Source organism: the organism of the source record quoted next, unplaced genomic scaffold (assembly GCF_019419815.1).
Source record: "Pyrus x bretschneideri cultivar Hongxiangsu unplaced genomic scaffold, Pyrus_bretschneideri_v1 Contig5, whole genome shotgun sequence".
NCBI lineage: Eukaryota > Viridiplantae > Streptophyta > Magnoliopsida > Rosales > Rosaceae > Pyrus > Pyrus x bretschneideri.
The window spans coordinates 6,463,144-6,479,485 of record NW_025999787.1 but is presented as its reverse complement, the minus strand read 5'-3'; the positions used below and the strand labels follow the sequence as shown (position 1 = coordinate 6,479,485).

The 16,342-nt window shown below is 37.5% G+C and overlaps 2 protein-coding genes across 2 annotated transcripts; both read left to right on the top strand.

The window, feature by feature from the left end:
• Positions 1–8,662: 8,662 nt before the first annotated feature.
• LOC103948971 (histone H4) lies at positions 8,663–9,208 on the top strand. Its single transcript, XM_009360069.2, has one exon. It carries the CDS (start codon positions 8,746–8,748, stop codon positions 9,055–9,057), a length of 312 nt encoding a protein of 103 aa, XP_009358344.1. The 5' UTR covers positions 8,663–8,745; the 3' UTR covers positions 9,058–9,208.
• Positions 9,209–11,147: 1,939 nt separating this feature from the next.
• Positions 11,148–15,636, top strand: LOC103948972. Its single transcript, XM_048569049.1, has 11 exons — positions 11,148–11,750; positions 11,984–12,068; positions 12,412–12,608; positions 13,035–13,117; positions 13,725–13,770; positions 13,871–13,927; positions 14,074–14,128; positions 14,207–14,307; positions 14,422–14,485; positions 14,593–14,726; positions 15,258–15,636. The coding sequence occupies exons 1-11, from the start codon at positions 11,670–11,672 to the stop codon at positions 15,426–15,428; spliced, it is 1,074 nt and encodes a 357-aa protein (XP_048425006.1). The 5' UTR covers positions 11,148–11,669; the 3' UTR covers positions 15,429–15,636.
• Positions 15,637–16,342: the final 706 nt, after the last annotated feature.

The following is a 16,342-nucleotide window of genomic DNA, read 5'->3' as shown; positions in this document are numbered from 1 at the left end:
AACACACACCTCAACAAGGCAGGTGGTGATCCCAACATATTAAATTTTGACAGCTAGATTTTATCATTTGCTCACTTAATCATACTTGGAGAAGCTGAAAAGTCAAAAACAAAAAGATGCCTTTTAACTCTGTTACATCCTCCGTTTCTTTCTTTCAATTGAAAAGCTCTTGCGCCGTTGGGACCTTTGAGGGAAGTTGCACAGACTCAATTCCCTCTTTTATTTCTTTGAAAAATAACAAGAATTCCCTCCTTTTCTCACAGACTCAAACCTAGACCAAGGTATTATGGATGGAGACTCAAACTCAAACGAAGGTATTTGATTTTTCCTTTTAATAAGTTGTATGTGTGAGCTCTTAAACATTTTGCATGATTATAGGACATTGGTTTTTGGCTCTTGGCCATGATATTATTTTTTATAAAATCTGATTATTGTTGGTCGATATTCTATGAAATTTTTGGCTTATAATATGGTAAAAATGATCTCTTAATGAATAATGAAGTCATTGATGTCGAAAGCGATGAAGAAAATATTGAATGCAACGCTCGAGAAAAAACTCCACCTATTGTAAATCTTGAAGAGAGTTATGCTGAAAATGTGTATGGAAAGATTGTGAAAAATGAGCAAGAAGCTTATGATCTCTATAATGAGTATGTGGCACGCATTGGTTTTAGCATTCGAAAGAGACACAGAAGATATGACAAAAATGGAGATCTTACAACACTTAATTTTTGTTGTTCAAAAGAAGGTTTTCAACAAGATAGTGACCCTTGTGAAGAGAAAAATACCAAGAGACTGGACGAGAGAATAGGTTGCCAAGCCAAAATTCGATTTTTACTAGAATATGGTGTGTGGAAAGTCTCTACCTTTGATCCTGAACTTGCAATGCCAGAGGAAAGACAATTTTTACAATCAAACTAGTAAAATTTCAGAAGCTCATATGGATGTGATTAAAACCATGGTGAATGCAAGTATAAGATCTACAAATACGTACTCATATTTAGCGGAAGAAGTCGGCGGGTCTCAAAATGTTGGGTTTACGAAAACAGATTGCTACAATTTTGTTAGTAGGGAAAAAAGAATTATGCTTGAAGCAGGGCATGCTCAAAGCTTGATCAATCATTTTAAGCGCAAGCAAGCTGACAACCTAATGTTGATCAAGAAAACCGAATGACTAACTTTTTCTGGAGGGATGGAAGGTCCGGAATTGATTATGAGTGCTTCAGGGACGTAGTAGTTTTTGATACTACATATCAAATCAGTAAGTACAACATGATTGGTGCTCCTTTCGTTGAAGTTAACCATCACTGGAGCAATGTGTTGCTGGGTTGTGCCATTTTGTTAGATGAGAAGGCTGCTACATTTGAATGGTTATTTAAGGCATTCTTAGAATCAATGGGGAATCGAAAGCCTACAACCATTTTCACTGACCAGTGTCAAGCTATGGCAAATGTCACTATGGTGGTGTTTCCTGGGACATGCCATCGTTTATGCACATGGCATATATCAACGAATGCTACAAGAAATATACCAACACTTCATGGAATCCCTGAGTTCAAGAGGCTATTCAACAAGTGTCTTAACGGATGTCAAATAGCGTTAGAATTTCAGCATACTTGGGATGAAATGATTGAGGAATTTAACGTCGCACAAAACAAATGGCTTAAAAGTCTTTATGCCATTCGTGGTAAGTTGTGTCCAGTGGTTAGCCAAGATGCTTTCTCTGTGAGGATAAAATCCACACAAAGAAGTGAGAGCATGAATAATGATGTAACATCCCACATTGACCGACAGAGAGGGGGTGATGTGTCTTATATGTGCATGCCCACCTACCTTCATATAGCACGAGGCCTTTTGGGAGCTCACTTACTTTGGATTCCATAGAAACTCCGAAGTTAAGCAAGTTCGGGCGAGAGCAATCCTAGGATGGGTGACCCACTGGGAAGTTCTCACATGAGTTCCCAGAAACAAAACTGTAAGGGCATGGTCAGGGCCAAAGTGGACAATATCGTGCTACGGCGGAGCCAGTCTGGGATGTGACAAATGATTTCCATCGTATGTCTACTAAAACGATGACTCTTACTGAATTTATGCTTCATTATGAAAAACAAGCAAACGAGATACGTTCAAAAGAATTAAAAGAAACCTTTTGTTACAAGGAACGTTTGCCTTCTACAACAGCTAAAAACAGTAGTTTTCTTAAACATGCTGCAAGTGTCTACACAAGAAAAATTTATAAATTTCTTGAGTATTTGGTAATTTGGCGGTAAAAATGCGTGAAATTGGAAGTGATAGAACCCTCCAAACCTTTGAACTTAATGAGGAGTGTGACATCCCACATTGCCCAGGGGAGTGATCCTTAAATGTATATTCTCATCTCTACCTAGCACGAGGCCTTTTGGGAGCTCACTGGCTTCGGGTTCCATGGGAACTCCGAAGTTAAGCGAGTAGCGCGTGAGAGCATTCCCAAGACGGGTGACCCATTGGGAAGTTCTCGTGTGAGTTCTCAGAAATAAAACCGTGAGGGCGTAGTCGGGGCCCAAAGCAGACAATATCGTGCTACGGTGGTGGAGCGGGCCCGGGAAGTGGTCCCGCCCAGGCCGAGATGTGACAATTTAGTATCAGAGCCTAACCCTGGTCGCGTGTGTGCCGACGAGGACTTCGGGCCCCTAAGGGGGGTGGATTGTGACATCCCACATCGCCCAGGGGAGTGATCCTTAAATGTATATTCCCATCTCTACCTAGCACGAGGCCTTTTGGGAGCTCACTGGCTTCGGGTTCTATGGGAACTCCGAAGTTAAGCGAGTAGCGCGTGAGAGCATTCCCATGATGGGTGACCCATCGGGAAGTTCTCGTGTGAGTTCCCAGAAACAAAACCGTGAGGGCGTAGTCGGGGCCCAAAGTCGACAATATCATGCTACGGTGGTGGAGCGGGCCCGGGAAGTGATCTGCCCCGGGCGGGGATGTGACAATGAGGGTTACAGAATAGTTTATGTTGTCAAATTCAACGCCTCAACTTTCAACATCTCATATTCGACATTCGATATCGATCAATTTTTTGTAGTTTTATCCAGCTATGAGCATGCCAGCTGCCAATTCACATGCTTGTTTCCCTTCACCTAATCAGGTAAACTAGTTTATATTTTTGAGCAAGATTTTATAGATTTTGTTCGATTATTCATGTTCTGTATCGTATCAATGTTTGTAGCTCTATCCAACACTGAGTGTGCTAATCACCAATGCACATGCTCGTTTCCCTTCATCTAATTAGGTAAACTAGTTCTATGTTTGATTTAAGTATATTTTATTTAATTATTTATGTTTGGTCTCGTATCAATGTTTGTAGTTCTATCCAACCATGAGATTGTCAACCACCAATGTCCAAACTAGTTTGCCTTTATCTATTCAGGTAAACAAGTTTATAGGTTTGAAATTTGAGTTGGTGTTCTCAATATTTATATATTGCAATTTTCTTTTTTCTTTCAGAGTCCCAACTGCAATTGGTCATGTTCCCCACCAAACTTTACCTTCACCAATACGCTCCAAAGTCAAAACTGTATGACATATTTGAATTACGTATTGTGTTTTTCCTTCTACCCTTTGCTTTGAATTAGGGATTTGTGTAAATTCATTGTTGAAGTTAAATTCATTGTAGAAGGTTTGCCTTTTACAGCAGCTAAAAACAGTGGTTTTCTTAAACATGTTGCAAGTGTCTACACAAGAAATTTTTTTAAATTTCTTGAGTATGAGTTTTGTTGGCAATTTGGCGGTAAAAATGCGTGAAAAATTCGTAGGTTCGATTCCTGCTGGATGCACTTAGAACGTTCAGTTCAACCGCTGCTCACGAAATTAAAACATATAGCTCACTCTTATAGCTTATGGGGCACTTCACTCGCTCAACACTGGAAGTGATGGAACCTCCAAACCTTTGAACTTAATGAGGAGGGTCACAGAACAGTTTATTTTGTCAAATTCAATGCCTCAACTTTCAACATCTCATATTCGACATTCGATATCGATCAATTTTTTGTAGTTCTATCCAACTATGAGCATGCCAACTGCCAATTCACATGCTTGTTTCCCTTCACCTAATCAGGTAAACTAGTTTATATTTTTGAGCAAGATTTTATAGATTTTGTTCGATTATTCATGTTCTGTATCGTATCAATGTTTGTAGCTCTATCCAACACTGAGTGTGCTAATCACCAATGCACATGCTCGTTTTCCTTCATCTAATTAGGTAAACTAGTTCTATGTTTGATTTAAGTATATTTTATTTAATTATTTATGTTTGGTCTCGTATCAATGTTTGTAGTTCTATCCAACCACGAGATTGTTAACCACCAATGTCCAGACTAGTTTGCCTTTATCTATTCAGGTAAACAAGTTTATAGGTTTGAAATTTGAGTTAGTGTTCTCAATATTTATATATTGCAATTTTCTTTTTTCTTTCAGAGTCCCAACTGCAATTGGTCATGTTCCCCACCAAACTTTACCTTCACCAATACGCTCCAAAGTCAAAACTATATGACATATTTGAATTAGGTATTGTGTTTTTCCTTCTACCCTTTGCTTTGAATTAGGGATTTGTGTAAATTCATTGTTGAAGTTAAATTCATTGTAGAAGGTTTGCCTTCTACAGCAGCTAAAAACAGTGGTTTTCTTAAACATGTTGCAAGTGTCTACACAAGAAAATTTTATAAATTACTTGAGTATGAGTTTTGTTGGCAGTTTGGCGGCAAAAATGCGTGAAATTGGAAGTGATGGAACCCTCCAAACCTTTGAACTTAATGAGGAGGGTCACAGAACAGTTTATGTTGTCAAATTCAACGCCTCAACTTTTAGCATCTCATATTCGACATTCGATATCGATCAATTTTTTGCAGTTCTATCCAGCTATGAGCATGCCAACTGCTAATTCACATGCTTGTTTCCCTTCACCTAATCAGGTAAACTAGTTTATATTTTTGAGCAAGATTTTATAGATTTTGTTCGATTATTCATGTTCTGTATCGTATCAATATTTGTAGCTCTATCCAACACTGAATGTGCTAATCACCAATGCACATGCTCGTTTCCCTTCATCTAATTAGGTAAACTAGTTCTATATTTGATTTAAGTATATTTTATTTAATTATTTATGTTTGGTCTCGTATCAATGTTTGTAGTTTTATCCAACCACGAGATTGTTAACCACCAATGTCCAGACTAGTTTGCCTTTATCTATTCAGGTAAACAAGTTTATAGGTTTGAAATTTGAGTTGGTGTTCTCAATATTTATATATTACAATTTTCTTTTTTCTTTCAGAGTCCTAACTGCAATTGGTCATGTTCCCCACCAAACTTTACCTTCACCAATACGCTCCAACGTCAAAACTTTATGACACATTTGAATCAGGTATTGTATTTTTCCTTCTACCCTTTGCCTTGAATTTGGGATTTGTGTAAATTCATTGTTGAAGTTAAATTCTATTTAATGCAGGATGCCTTTACTTGTGGCTTTGAGGAACATCAAGATGCTTGTAACTCCTAATTCTGATTATTTTAGACTTCACATCAAGATTCCAGTGGTTTTGACAAACATCAAGTTCATGAGAGAATGTTTTCTTGTTGTACTATATCAGACTTGTTATCATAAATATGAAGCTCCATAATTTGACATTAGAATATGTAGCTTGGAAGCTTGGAATTTGACATTAGAATACATTTATTTCGAAACTCACCAACTTGATCCTCTCAGCAACGACCAATTGGAATCGGCAACGTGGAAACATCAAATTTTGATAATTTAATCTCTAGGGCAGCAACCCAAGGAGCAGAACCAAGCCTCAGAAAATTGACTTCAACCGGTTTCTATCCTTTGACACGCGGACAAAGCGAGAATCAGAGAGGCAACACAAATTGAGAGACAATAGTGGAATGGAAAACAAAAATCCACAGGATAAACTTGAAATAGAGAGTTGATCAACGATGGTTTCTATGGCTTGACAGGCACGGAGCAAGCCGTAATCGACGAGGCACCACAAAGTGAGATCGACAAAGGGTAAGCTCGAGAAGAACATAAGAGATCTAGATCTATGAGAAAGCAAGAGAAAAACCTAGAAGACTCAGTCCAAATAGAGCACGCATCAATGACAGATGCGTGGAAGTAATGGCCAAAAGCGACAATTTGCTGTGGCAAAACTTGAAGAGAAGATAAACTGGAGAAAAAATAAAGGGCATTTCGCCCTTTTACTATTGCTGAACAGTGCTAAAACTTTATATAATGTGACTTGAAAATGGTTAAATTTGATGTTGGAATTTTACATAATTTGCAGCTCTATGGCATATATCATTTAGTAGACAACCAATGTTTTCTTTGAAACAAATTTATATATGCTTCAAAACTCCATTGCCTCGCACAAACTCAATTAAAGACCAAGATAACGACAACTCCCAAACAAAGCATTTTAACCCAAAAGAAAAAGAAAAAAAAAATTCAAATCACCCGGAAAGAGAAATTACTTCATCAATGGAAGGGTTATTTTTCCCTTTTTTTTCTTTTCCCTTTTCCAGCAGGGCAATTTTCCTCCATTTTCTCTCCTTCTTATGATAAGAATGAGGAAGAAGATGGACTTCTGATTGCTGGTAGCCCTGTTGTGATGAGGCTAAGTCTCCATCCAGAATTTGGAAAAACCCTAAACTGGAAAAGCAAAAAAATTTGGCAGTAGCCCTATTGTGATCGCCCGACGGCGCAAGAGCTTTTCAATTGAAATCTGGGTTTGGGTCTATGATAAAACAACTTGAACTTTTAAGGTTTTCACTTTAAGAAACAAAGAAATGGAGGGAATTCTTGTTGTTTTTCAAAGAAAGAAAGAGGGAATTGAGTTTGTGTAACTTCCCTCAAAGTTCCCGTCGGCGGAAGAGCTTTTCAATTGAAACAAAGAAACAGAGGATGTAACAAAGTTAAAAAGGCATCTTTTTGTTTTTGACTTTTCAGTTTCTCTAGGTATGATTAAGTGAGCAAATGACAAAATCTAGCTGTCAAAATTTAATAGGTTGGGAGCATCACCTGCCTTGCTGAGGTGTGTGTTCTCGTCACTCCCAAAAATTTCTTCAAGAATTGGATTAACTTAAATAGTGGGCTTCAACCCACCTAAACCCAATTAAGCTAATCGTTGAGAAGAGAAAAACCAACCGTTGATATTTTTTCTGGTTCAAATACTAACCATTGATGTTGATGCGCACGTGGCTGTTGTCTTCGTTATAGTGGTTCACCCTTCCGGGAATGAAAAAACTCACAGAGGCATTTCAACCTCCTCTTGATCACCATTGTGCGATGATTTTACAAATAGTTGAATAATTTTGTATTGTAGCAATTTGAATATTCGAGAACCCAACTATAAAATTCGAGATTATTGGAGTATCTTTAGTGAGGGGCTCTATATGAGACTTGAAAAGTGATTGATATAACCAATTTTAGAGTTCTGAGGAATCTTTGGAGCTTTATAAAAGAATATCTCCTAATGAGAAGATAATTTTTTCGGACTCTATATGGAACTATATATATTTATTTATGCAGTAATTTGATTATGTGATAATTTTTTTTTGTGTTAACTTTTCTCAAGTTGATTTTTAGACGTGCTATCTTAAATTTTTTTTTTTTATGAACCTTTCAACTCAAAAAAGTTCAAATTGTGGCAAAGTTAGAATTCATCACTTATGAACTATTCGTTGGATTAGATTCTCTTATCTTAATCTCATCCGTTGAAAGATGCAAACCCCCACTCTGCCCTCTGAAATAATTTGATTTTCACGTACAACACAACAATTTACCTAACATCAATTGGTAAATTAGTATCATATAATTTTGAAAAAAATTATTTGAAAACTTCACCCACCAATGCCTATGAACGTTAAATCAATTGAAATTTTAATTCTTATGAAATTTAAAACAATCATTAATTAGCCAAATTCCAAAAAAAAAAAAAGGTAAGAAAAAAGAATAAAGGAGAGTATAAGTGCATTTGCAAGTCGAGAGACAGTGATAGAATTTTGCTTACATGAGTTGTTACTTTTTTGTGGAACCCACTGTTTTTTGGAGCTAGATGTAGCCCAATTTAATGGTACCCAAGAAAGAAAATTGCTGGACCCATTAATAAATCTAACCTTATTTTCCGATTCATTAGTTATGAAATTTCTCACTAAAACTTAAAATATAGTAATCTCACGAAAGATAAAACTCCATTGAAGATGCTTTTACAACAACCAAGCAGGGGAATGATCTTGTTTTCACTCCATTTTAGTTTTTGATAGAGAGGGGAGAGAATTCTGAGGCTGTTGTCACGTGCTGCGCGCCTATTTTTCCCACAATTTTCATGCGAAAAAAAACTCTCAAATTTCAAACACAAAATTCGGACAACTCCCTCTGTGCTCTTGGGCTCGCCTTTCAAAACACCGCCACTGTCACTTAAAAAGCACAATCCGTGACACACAAAAATCGTACAATTCCGAACCGTAGATTCACACACCATCAACGATGCAAATCCACTTTTACAACACGACGCGGATCGACTCTCTCAGCCCTCGATAAGCATTCGCATCGAACGGCCGATATCACCACCGGCAACCTTTCCGAATTCCAAATCCCTAGCCCCAACGGTATAAATACACAAAATCCCTCCATCTGCCTCCCCATCAAATCAAAGTCCAATTTCTCTTCCCAATTAAAAATAATACTTTTTTGCCCAAAAATTTTCCGAGAAAATGACAGGCCGTGGAAAGGGAGGCAAGGGCTTGGGCAAGGGAGGAGCGAAACGACATCGTAAGGTGCTGAGGGACAACATCCAGGGCATTACCAAGCCTGCGATTCGCCGTCTTGCTCGCAGAGGTGGCGTGAAGCGTATCAGCGGTCTGATCTACGAGGAGACCAGAGGGGTTCTCAAGATCTTTTTGGAGAACGTGATTCGTGACGCCGTGACCTACACCGAGCACGCTAGGAGGAAGACTGTGACCGCCATGGACGTGGTGTATGCTCTGAAGAGGCAGGGAAGGACCCTCTACGGGTTCGGGGGTTAAATTTGGAATTTTATGCCTTTATTTTTGGGAATTAGGGTTAGTGTTCTTCAGATCTGGTCTTTAGATCTGTCGATAACAATTAGTATTGATGTAATTCGGACCCTTGTTTGAAGTAATATAAGTTTGATTCGTTAGTGAATCTTTGCCTCAATTTGTTACGTTGTGAATTTTTTTCGTTTTTGTGGTAATTTTCATCTCTGATATCTGTTTGGTTGCTGAGAAAATCATATAGGTTAGGGTTTTCTTATTTGGTTCAGAAAGATACGACCTTGTAAGAGCATTACATTATTTATTTATGTTAAAAGGGTAAAGACTAAATTTGAAGACAGTTTTAAAAAATAAAGAATTTATTTTTATTAATAATATATTATTTAATTTGTAAATTTTATCGCTCATCTGAGCAAAGCGTTGGAAAGTCGTAGCTTTGGTCTTTTACGTTGGAAACTCAGCATTATCATCCTGCTGGCATACGTATCTTTGTCGTCTTTGTAGTTACCGACAAAATTTCCAATAATTTGCTCGCTCAGAAATTAATCAAATAAAAACGTAAATTAAAATTTGTTTTAAGTCAACATAATTAAAACCGTAAAAAATCTTTTACTTTCAGTATGTTTCGAAAAATGTTAAGAAAAACTCTCTCAAGATAGGATATTGTGGCGGGAATTGATCATTTAATCTTAAAATTGATTACAATATTTATATGTATTAATATAAACAAATTAACAAAATTAAAACACAAAAAGAAGAATTGAAATTTAAATGAAACACACTCGCTCGAAATTCCATTTAAGCTAAATAATATGTATTAGACATCTTTTTTTTTTTTTTCTTTCTTTTGGTCCAAGTAAAAGAAAGGACTGAAAAAATGACGCAAAAAAGATTGAAATTGCGTCTACGGGACAAGGCAGGATTTTTTAAGTAGCTATAGATATTACACTTGTAAAGTAGTTTTTACTTAGCATTTAAGCGAAGTATAAATTCTTTTTGGGTAAATTATATAAAATTACCTCAACTATCACAGTTTTATATCCTGTTTTTAAAAATTATCAATATCATACCTCATCTACGAATTTATTACAATTTCATACCTTATGCCAGTTGTCTGTCAATTCCTCTGTTAAATGCTGACATGGTTTGAGGTGGGACCTACTATCCTCCATCATTTTACTTATCATAGTTGCTTGCTCGTATAAAACAATTTGAATCGTTATTTGTTTTCAATATCAAATGGTTGTTAGCTACCTATTTATTGTGGGTAGGATGTGTTCTGTGAGTCTAGTACCTACCTAATTTTAAGTGTTATTTGAGGGAGTTCTTCTAGACCATATTCATTAGTCACCAATTCACAATCTTTCACGTGTGCGTAAACAAATGAATGCAATCCATTACATTTTAAAGCCATGTTAATTTCTTTACTTCTTCCAATTGCCTAAGCAAAACACGTGAGATGAGTTTAAGAAATAGAGCTCTACGAACTACCTACTCATCTGATGATATTTCTCTTATTAAAATTTGAAGCGGGTTCCAACTTTGAATCCCCACCTCGTAATATATAAAGAAAAACAAATAGAGCTTCAAGTCCTAACAATATATGCTTATTTATGCAACAAGGGTTGATTGAGTTGGTAAGGATCGTTCTCTACGCTAAACTAAGACTTAAGTTCGAGTCTCACTGTCAGCAATCCCTATTAGTGAACGATCTATAAAAACCCAAAAAGGGCTAAGACTCCACTGTAAGAGCACTTCCACCCATGGAGGGCAAAAATCTAACCCGTCCTCTAATTATTAAATAACTGAACTATGTATTAAAAAAAAAATCTAACCGATTTGTCATGATCATGGCAAACCAGGTGAAGTTTCACAATGTCAATTACTTTTTATAGTGAACGGCACTACCACTGGGTAGGGCTACCCTTGCCACAACAATGACAAAACATGTGGAAGAACTCTAAAGTCTTCAACGAAACTTGTGTTATGCCCAAACCTTGAGATAGCGTAGCCTCCTCTCCCCGTAAACTTTATTTATTTATTTATTTATTTATATATATAAAAAATATATGCTTATTTACAAGTGGTCCTCCTACTCCACCAGTGAGCCAATTACTTCCTCTCCAAAGTGACTCAGTCAAATCCCATTCAATTATCCAACATCCATACCCAGATAGAGAGCTAGATACGTACAACGTGTTGTAAATCCGTACAGTCCAGCACTCGACCCGACCTCCATTGCCAGCCACTTCCACTCCGCCCGCCCGTCCGCCACATTGCCTCCCCGCCACGCCACGCCACGCCACATCACCACCAGCCCACTTTCTAATCTCCCCTTTTAATTTAAATAAATAAATAAATCCAAAAAAGATTACGTTCCTTTTTTTTTAATTAATTTTCATTGGGATTTGGGAGACCAAAAAGCAGCTCCACTGTATCTCTCCGGGTCTCTTATCGTCGACACACACGTGAGTTGAAACGTCTCTTCGTTCGATAAATCCGAGACGAAGACCGTATCGGTTTCGGTTAAGGCCGTGTTTGGATCGGAAGGATTTTGGGTTTCGGACTTCTGCACCTCTCTCTCTGTTCGTCTGTAATGCTATTACTCTTCGTTCTGTAACAGCATGGCGCAAGCTTCTTCCTCGCCTCGAAGCTCTGCGTATCTCGACGCCCTGACGCAAGAGATCGAGAAGAAGCTCCAGCGGGTATGTCAAACTATTTGTTTCCCTTTTGGTTACTCAGAAAATCTAGGAAAATAAATGAATTTTGGCTAGTAAATTGGTAATTGTCATGGAATTGTTTGATTTGGCATTTGTGTATAGAAAGTTTGGATTTGGAGAGCATTTAATTTTGGATTTGGGAGTTAAATCATAAGAAAAGTACTTGGGAAATTCCGGCCTCACTTGGTAGAGATCTGTGTGTGTTTAATGTGCTGTAGGCGCTGTCTTCTCCGTCGCAGCGGCGGAATTTGTTGCAGGAGTTGTTTGCTGACATTGCTTTGGAGATCGATGAGCGAGCCAAAGGTGAGTCGAAATTCTCCATGGAGTTGTCTGTTTTCAGTCTGATACTGCTGCAATCGGTTGGCATTTTAAAGTAAAGTTTTTACTTTTGTGACTGAACATTTGATGGTGTTGGATTTTCATCGTTTTCAAGATATGGTTGCGGTACTACCTTGGTAATACATGTCAAATGAGTATTTACTACCGCATACGCTTGTGGCTAAAAGTGCCTCACAGGAGCATTGGGTATTCATTGATTTATTGGAGTCTAATTCGTATGTTGTGGAAAGTTGTTTACAAGTGTAAGGCTTTGCATGCAATCCTTATGACTGGTGTTCTCATTTTTGGAGTTCAAATTGCATGTCAGAAATGATTCTCAGCAGGGAAGAGGATGCAATTTCTCCTGCTGAAGATGGCATTGAAGGACAGCTATGCTTTTACGATGTGCTCACTGATCATTATGTTCGGGTGCCTGAGAGTGGAAAACGCATCCTTGATTTGATTGTCCAACTATGGAGCCAGTCATTTGCATCTCATATTTTTGCCTTGTTGTTCCACAAATGGGTATGTAAACTCGCACCCAGTGTATTGATCTTTTCCATTCAATTTTAAAAGTTGCCATTCAGGATGCAAAATCTCTTCTAGCTGGTTTTGTTTTGTGAATATAATTTTGTCTTTAATTCTGTTTACCTTTTGGAGCTTTCACCTGATATCACGTGGATGCACCAAAAGGCCGTAAATTATGTTTCTTAAACTGGACAAGCATGTAGAATGGCTTTGACAATTTGTCAAACTCATCAAAATTGATTTGGGAATTAACAACATCCTTCGTATACAAAATTCTGTTCAAAATGAGTGACAGTTGGTTTTCAGACATTCGATTAATGAAGTTTGTGTTCACATACTTAAAGTTGATTGTTAATTCTTCACTCTTTTGTCTTGATTATGCCATTGTGATGCCGAGAGTATTTAATAATTTTTTTTGACCAGCTGTTTGAAGTCCAACTTGACAACCCTGAAGTACTTCTTCGTTACTCATCTGCTCTTGTTGAAGGTGCAACAAATGTTTTCTGGTACGAATATTAGCGTGTATCAACTTGTTGATTTTTAATGGTTGATTGGACTTACGACTGGTTATAGATGTCGTATTGAATTCTTAGTGCCTTCTATTCACTTTTCAACGGGACTCCCATGATTGATGATACTATGTGAAAAAATGAATCTCTTGTATCTTATCCTTATATATGTATATTTATATATTATGTTATTAGTATTCTCAGTTGTCAGTTCCTCCATGACATGGTGCTAGGTAGGTACTGCTTGTTCTGTCCAATTAAATTATGCGTCTTCGATTTTAAAAGCAGCAGAGATAGAAATAACTTGTTTTAAGGAACCTTGCGTGACAGTTTCATAGTATCCTACCAAAGAAACTCTTGTGGACATTTTGAATGGTCTATCTGCTTCATTCCCATTGTTCTTACTCAACATGATGTATTTTTATTTTTGGCTGCTGCTGCTCCTCCTATCCATATATACTGACAAAAGGACAACTTTGGATTATGAATTTTGTTCTTTTGTTCCTTTTTTGGAATGGAAATTCCCCCATCCAAGGTTTAATTTGCTTCTTTTTGTTCCATTTTTTCTAACAAGCTTATCAATGTACTGTATGCATTTTTGCAGGATTGATACGCAATCAAATGCAAGGCGATTTCAATCCCTCTTTCGTGTAAGAGCCCCTTTAACTGTGAAATTTATTTGCTTTTGTTGAAGAACTGTATGAAATATGTATCACATTTTGTGTTGTTTCACCCCACCTTGTGCTCCAGTATCTGCTTGAGGATGTTGCTTTGGAGCCCAAACAGTTAAATAAAATTCCTGTACAGGTCAGAAATTCCGTTTTCAGTTTTACAGGAAATTTTTTTTCTTGGTGTGGATAACTGTCATTCTAACAATGATAGTGATTGAGGAACCAATATCTATGTAGAAGCAGCATTTTAAATTAACTTTAGAATTCTTCATTAATTCTCAGGTCCAGCGAGATCTATTTCTTTTACTCTCGAGGTTTATATTTTTTTATAACTCAGGTGGGTTTTCTGGTAATGCAACTTCTGCCCCTCAATCAAGAATTTATAAATTCTCCAGTAACGTGTTGATTCATGCAGTTGACAAGCTCGACAGCTTCTTAAGGGCATTTCCTCTTTTTCCCAACGCTTTTCTGGTTGGTAGTTCAGCAGACTTCTTTGTTATTGAACTTGCAGATCAGGTAAATTTCAAAACACTCTACGCAGTAGAACTTATGTGTAGTTTCGTTCCCACATTGCAGTGATATTTATAAATTAACAATTTAATATGAAGTTCGTGTATCTTTACTGGTCAGCTTCAAAAACTGAAGGTGGAACCAGTATTGCTGCATTACCTTTTGCACATAAAACTTCTCCAGGGTAATATTCTAACCATTTTTTCAGGTTTAAGATTTAAGGAATCATGTGAACCTGGTATTATAGTTTAGTCGCATTGTATTCTGGTTAATGTATTTTTAATCTAAAAGGAATGGAGCTGAGAATGGCCACAAGTACGAGGTTAAAGGCGTGTTTGTATAGCTTCACTTCTCCTGGAGGTCCAATGTACCCCACAAGAGCTGTTCGTCATGCGGCATGGGATGCATTAGATTTGCTTTTCCCCGTGAGTATATTATTCCCTTAACAGTTTTTGTTAAACTTTATATTTTACTGCAGTCTTACTACAATCATATATTGTTATCATCTTTGTTATCAATCGTTCTGTTAAATATGATACAGATTATATTAGTAATCTCCATCTTTATGCTGCTAACCCCCAACCAAAGCAGGAAGAAACAACTTTTAAAGAGAGACGGAATCCTACCCATGCATGTAACAGAAAGAAAAGCTTGGAACACCATTAGTTGCTGCTTTTGTTAGTATCTAAATCAAGTAATTTGTTGCCAATCGTTCCATCTCCGGTTGGATGTGAGCAAAGCGGAGATCGTTATTCTTAATTTGCTGACCGTAATTCTGATAGAATAAACTTATAGGACCTTACATGATGCTTTTAGAAGTCATCCACAGTAGTCGTGGCTTCAGATGGATCGTCTGCAAGGACTTACCAGTGTTTTCCACGGACCTGTGATTAGATAACTTCTAACCCCTTTTGTTTAGCAGGTGCAGGACATTTAACTTTTATTCCATGGTGCAGGTTGGCAGATATCCTCGGCATGTTATAAGCCTGTTCTTCCGATTGCTATATCCATGGTACTGGCCCGCTTCTTGTTGGAATTTTGTAATGGATTGCGTGAAGGCAGTATTGTACTCTGTTTTGGGATTAATCTTTTCAAGTTTGGAGAAGCTGAGAAGGCCAAAGTTTTAGATGATGCGAATTTCGAAGGATGTAGCTTCCTGTAAAGGTAAAACTGAACCCCTAGGAAGTAGGAACCCAAGCTCAAAGTTGTTTGTTGTGCATTGTGTATGTGATTTTGTTCCCTTCTTGCCCTCTTTCGGGGGAATTGAAATTTGTTTCTTCTAAATTAGATTGCAAACAATATCTCAGTTTGGTTGAATGTTTCACATTTGGAGTATTTGTTTGCCTTTTGATCTGCTTTTCCTCGCCGGATTCTATTCAGTGTGAGCTTTCCCCTTGAAACTAGCTGAACCATATAAACGATCCATAAGAGAAGATAACGTTGAGAGTTTCTGTACAACTTCACAAAACCGGTGGAAAACGACGAGTTGTAACACACTTTATGGCGCTACTAAAACGTCGCGGCAATACGTTTCTAAACAGGAAATCAAATCAAAAAAGAATCGTGCGGCCATGCATTCAAATTCCTCTTCATTTGTAAGTAAGCGGTCTTAGATTTGATTCTTGTCAAAGGTAAATTTGAATCACATTATTGCTAACCCATTGTAAGGTTAAATCCTCCCTCTCCCTTAACATAATCAATATCGTTTGCTCCAAAAAAAAAAAAAAAAAAAAACATGAAAGGCTACGTTATCAAATGTGGCGTACTGATCAAGTTGGCGGTTCACTAGGTGATTTCGGAATGGAACCGGCCAAACCGTCTCGTGGCCACCCCTAGCAGAATTAGCAGTGTTTTTCCAACTCGGACGCGCAAGACTGGGTTGCACGGCTAGATATTGGAAAAGTTTTGTCTCCCTAGGGGTTTTCCTCTAATACGAGATAGATAAACTCTTCACTTGCCGCATACTCCCTCTGCGATCACATAAATAATCACATGGTAAAAGAGATAGATACGAGTACACAACATAGGAAAGTGATGTGTT

What these genes read in the sequence shown, in the direction of transcription:
- LOC103948971 (XM_009360069.2), top strand. Translation starts at nt 8,746, where the DNA reads ATGACAGGCCGTGGAAAGGGAGGCAAGGGCTTGGGCAAGGGAGGAGCG.
- LOC103948972 (XM_048569049.1), top strand. Translation starts at nt 11,670, where the DNA reads ATGGCGCAAGCTTCTTCCTCGCCTCGAAGCTCTGCGTATCTCGACGCC. An exon ending in TCGAGAAGAAGCTCCAGCGG is followed by an intron (nt 11,751 to 11,983) that starts GTATGTCAAACT and finishes AATGTGCTGTAG; the next exon opens with GCGCTGTCTTCTCCGTCGCA. An exon ending in GCACATAAAACTTCTCCAGG is followed by an intron (nt 14,486 to 14,592) that starts GTAATATTCTAA and finishes TTAATCTAAAAG; the next exon opens with GAATGGAGCTGAGAATGGCC.